Source organism: Corticium candelabrum, chromosome 7 (genome assembly GCF_963422355.1).
Source record: "Corticium candelabrum chromosome 7, ooCorCand1.1, whole genome shotgun sequence".
Lineage (NCBI taxonomy): Eukaryota > Metazoa > Porifera > Homoscleromorpha > Homosclerophorida > Plakinidae > Corticium > Corticium candelabrum.
In genome coordinates, this window is record NC_085091.1 from 1436164 (window position 1) to 1441163 (window position 5000).

At 42.9% G+C, this 5000-nt stretch overlaps 1 protein-coding gene across 1 annotated transcript in view; it reads left to right on the forward strand.

Annotated features, from left to right (window-relative positions):
* Positions 1-5000, forward strand: part of LOC134182771 (uncharacterized) — a 23989-nt gene that overhangs the window by 13 nt on the left and 18976 nt on the right. The window contains exons 1-2 of the mRNA XM_062650209.1: positions 1-362; positions 4130-4331. The exon at positions 1-362 is cut by the window's left edge and continues 13 nt beyond it. Of these exons, the coding sequence (XP_062506193.1) occupies positions 108-362; positions 4130-4331 (457 nt within the window). The 5' untranslated portion in view covers positions 1-107. The remainder of the gene's footprint in view (positions 363-4129; positions 4332-5000) is intronic.

Genomic DNA, 5000 nt, shown 5'->3' on the forward strand with positions numbered 1-5000 from the left:
GCAGTGAGCGAAGCAGAGCCCCCGGTTATCACCACTCTCTTGCCCGTCCACGCACATACACGCGTGTCAACGCCTTAAAGAGTCACTACCTCATTGACTCCGACGTCATGAAGATGCAGAGCGGGTTTGCTCTGCTGCTCGTTGGGTTATCCTTCGCTGTCGCTTTCGGTTGCGACCGCAGCCGGTGTTGCTGTCCACCTGATGAAGGCGCCGTCATCACTGTGAACGTGGAGAAACGGAATGGCAAGAAGGGAGACATGCTGAGGTTTGACTACGCCGGTTTCGGGCAGGGATGTCAACGAGAGGGAGACCTGCAGTGGTTCTTTTGTCGTCACAATGCTGACAAGAATAAGTGCAACGAGGTAGGTGCTTGTCCTGTGTTGTGTACAGTAATTATGGATGTTGCAACAGTGTGATTGCTAGCTACATACTTGCTGGCTACTTTGCGGTGTTTCTAATGCACATGACAGAGTGACATTGTGTCTTACATGTTTCTCTACCTTTTCTTCTACTGTCGTTCTCATTTGCCTTCGTACAGTTGGGCTTCTTGCGTACAAACCGCGAGCCAACAGATATGAGGGATGCAGCATATGTTGCAACAGTGTGGCTGCTGCATATCAAGGCTCCCTTTCAGTGTTTTCTAACATCACAGAATGCCGGTTTTCTTGCATGTTTCTCTACCTTCACCGTCGCGTTGGCTTCATGCGTATAAACCGAGTCATGCAATTAGACAATCGAGATGTGCAGCACTAAATGTTTGCAACACTGTAGCTGCATGCATACTTGCAGTGTTGTCTACCAGTGCGGTTTACTTGCATTTTTCTGTACTTCTCTACCTTTTCATCTCACTGGCTTCATGCATACAAACCGAGCCACGCAACGGGTGAGCTAGAGATGCAGCAGCTATAGCAGAAGATGTTGCATGCATATATGCAACAATGTAGCTTCGTTCTTGCTTGCTTGCAGTATTCATCACACAAATGCCGTTTTCCTCGCATGTTTCATTACTTCTCTACCTTTCCATCGCATTGCCTTCATACGCACAAACCAAGTCAACAAGCGAGACGTACAGCAACATACGTCAACATCAGACCAGCAAGTGCGTCCGACCGCGTTTACGTTTCCCAAGCCGAGTGTTTTGGGTAGAAACGAGAAACGCACACGCCCAGATCGCCAATCGACTCCGCAACTCGATTCCCCGAGGGGTTTCCATTTCGTCGTTTTGTTTACTCGCGTATTAGCAACTCGAAGAAGCGATTAGGAATGGAAATATGAAGTGGAGAATGCAGCCGCACCGTGGCTGGTATGCAGCTTGGTGGGTTTCTCTTCTGTAATTGTGGCGTGTCTTGCTGCCTGGGTGGAGCGTTGGCGGTTTTGTGACGCCCACTGAGTTTCGGCTTACCATTTGGCTGCATGAGGGGGTCGTGGGATGGAGCCGTTGCACCTTCGGGCTGCAATTTAATTTGCAAGCTGCACGCGTTGATGGGTTTCACGTGGTTGCTAATTATTGTTGTTGTATACAGGCATTAGCGCAGATGTTTGCTGAGCAGATCATCAGCTCATATAGCCTAGAAAAACACAGTTAGGCTAACAGTGTTATAACTATTTGTATCAATGAATTACCCAAAAAATAATTTTTTATTTTTATTTTTCTAGTTAGTAGGATTTTTTGTTGTTCAGTCATTGTCGAACATACAGAACAATGAAGAAAGATGCTACTACTGTATTTCCTCCTACACAACGGCAGGGCTCCTACTAGAATGATATGGTATTATATATGGTATTATGTACATGTTTTTTCACTGTGTGCATGGTAATAGGGTAGAAGCCATGAATTTCCTGTAGGATCGAAGATAAAGGAAAACGCCACTGATACGCCTTTTCTGGTGCCGATTTTGTTGCCTTTTCCACAGATAAATATTTAGTTGGCAACTAGCTGTTTTCATGCATCAGTTACACATGCTGCAAGCTTTTATCAGAACCGTGGCTATCAGTGATGTTGTCCTTTGTCTGCAATCATCTTACGGAATTTCATCGTTTCTATACCTTATTCCCTCACCCTGCACACTGTATACAAAGGCACGTAGCAAAACCAAAATGTTGTAGAAAGAGCTCTGCCATTGTATGCAGGATACTGTGGTATACAGGTGTGTAGTACTCTACTAATCTATTACGGGGCTGTTTGTATTTATCAACATTTCACAAGAAAACGAAAAACTTTTTGTTTTACTCAGACTCCCTACTTTTCCCCCCAAAATGAAACGGTTGATGTCCGTGCTTTTCAATCTGTACATGCTAATGTCACCTATTGAAAATCTTATTAAAGACGATACCGTATAGAAAAAGAAACGCTTTTTTCTGGGCGTATACTAGGGCATGGGCGTTATTTTGGTTCTAGGTGTACACATGGTCGTAATATGCTGTCATTTGGCTAGTCATCTAAACACTTGAAGACAGAAATACCACAAATGCCTATTTGTAAGATCAAAGGTACTGGTGTTTGCGTACAGCATCAGCATACACGCAGAAACTAAACACAAGCACGTCAACAGCATCGGTATCAGTGATTGCAACGAAGAAATGACTTTATCGGTAAGCATGCACTTTCACTCAACATTGACACGAGCTCATCAAACACACGCAGACAAAGATGGATGTTCTGCGGACACCATTTTGTTTATTCTGTGCATCCAATATATCCTGGGTGTACACTTGGCATGGGTGTATACATGGGCATGGGTGTATACTTGGGCATGGGTGTATACTTGGGCATGGGTGTATACTTGGGCATGGGTGTATACTTGGGCATGGGCATTATTATGGACGAATACGGTATTTACCTACTGTATGTTACTGTACGATGTCCGTCTCTAACACAATGCGTCTGTCATGTGGAGGTCCATCGTTTTGAGGTCTGTCGTCTGCCACAACGTTTCCACCATGCACTTTATACTGTAGTCATTCGTAGTCATTCGTAGTCATTCGTGTGTCTTGTGTATAGGGCAGGCTGAGTGACAGTGCCTTCTCTGTTGAGAAGAGACAATTGCCACTTAACCGCCATTTTGCAAATATGACCCGTACATGTCAAAGTCCCATCTGTAGTCAGTTATCGGGTGTTTCTCCAACCGGTTATGGTACACTCTGTTGTTCTTTTAGGAGTCTTTGGAAAGCACCTGGCAAGTTGTCCGTCATTTTTACTTCCAGTTTAGAGAATGAAACAGACGTTTACTCCCAGTGGGGATTATAATGTTTGTAAGTGAGTTGGACATCACTTGATGTACTTGGGCACAATTTCCATTATTATCAATGTTAATTAATTATTATTAATTATACCACACTAAATTAAATAATTAAGTATCGCCTGTAGTTAGGTAGATCCTTCCTTTCTGTTGGCAGTGGCAAGTGTACAAGCGAGTCGAAAGATAATGATGACATTTATGGTACTGTACAGTGTACTCTGTTCAACAGCATCCAACTGATCATGAGCTCAATCTACTGTAGACGGATACATTTTGTTTGATCTAGCAGGTTTGTGTTACCCTTGTGACCGGATATGATGTTCGTCTGACTGAATTTTGACTAGGACATTGGTGTGTTTTGGTCGGACAAATGTTCGATGTTTGACCAGTATAATCTCCACTGCTAATCCCCATTGTTACTCCTCACCCCAAACATAAAGTTTTCATTTTTGGGAAATGTCAATAAATACGGACAGTCTTTAAAATATCAACTGAAATAATAATAAAACAATTTGTCGATATTAGTTCTGTATGTTGACTGATTAGACATTAGTATATTTATTATTTATTATTATTAGATCTGTGTTCACACACTTGATCAAATAGTTTAGTAAATATCAACTGAGAAAAATTGATTATGTATTGGCATCAATGATCGAATCTATGGTAAGAATTGTACTTGACATGTACACCAGAAACAAGTCAGAACCCATGGCCAATAGCCAGTATCCCATGTCCGCTGCTTCACACCTGTTATGCTCGGCTGCATCCCAAAAAATCTGTTAAAATAGTTACATTGATCTCTCTATGTGACATAGAATGTGATGTAGCCAGTAGTAAATTAACTGTGGTGGTGCATGATTTTGAGTGTTTGTGTTGCTCTTTTGTAGATGAATGGTGGACATGCGAAGCTGGTGAGATTGAAGAATCGGATTGAAGTGAAGAATGGTTCGTGTGGGTTTGTGTTGAAGTGTGCGAGAGGTGAGTGCAAGGAGGCAGGAGTTAGCAACTGGGTGGGAGGATACAAGATGCTACATGGACCAACATCTGCGCCAAAGAATGTTGAGATGGATGCCACACCAAGTGTAGCAGGTGAGAAAGATGATGTCGATTGGTAGTTGATTGTGTGACTAGGATTTGGGATTCATGATTGAATTTTAATGATGTGGATATAGTGGAGGTTAGAGAGTGTGAGACAGACGGACAGATGGATGGACGGACAGACAGACAGACAGATGGACACACACACACACACACACACACACACACACACACACACACGCACACACACACACACACACACACACAGACACTTAACCAGGCTGTTTTTGTAAGCTGCAGTTGTTTTAGTATATAATCACAAGATATCTGAAGTTTGCTGCATGTGCATGTCGAGTTTATGGACAAATTTGTATTATGACAACTATGTCAACATGAAGTCGGTCATTCAGAGATCACACTCTGGCAACTGTTGCTCTGACTAAGACTGAGGCCTCTAATACTGTATAGGATTTAGACTCATAGAGATTACTCTGTCTGTCTGCCTACTTGTCTGTCTGTCTGTCTGTATGTATGTATGTATGTATGTATGTATGTATGTATGTCTGTTTGTCTACCTGTCTGTCTGTTTGTCTACCTGTCTGTCTGTTTGTCTACCTGTCTGTCCATCTGTCTGTTTGTCTGTCTCTCTTTGGCTGTCTGTGTCTGTCTGTCTGTCTGTCTGTCTGTCTGTCTGTCTGTCTGTCTGCCTGCCTGTTTGTT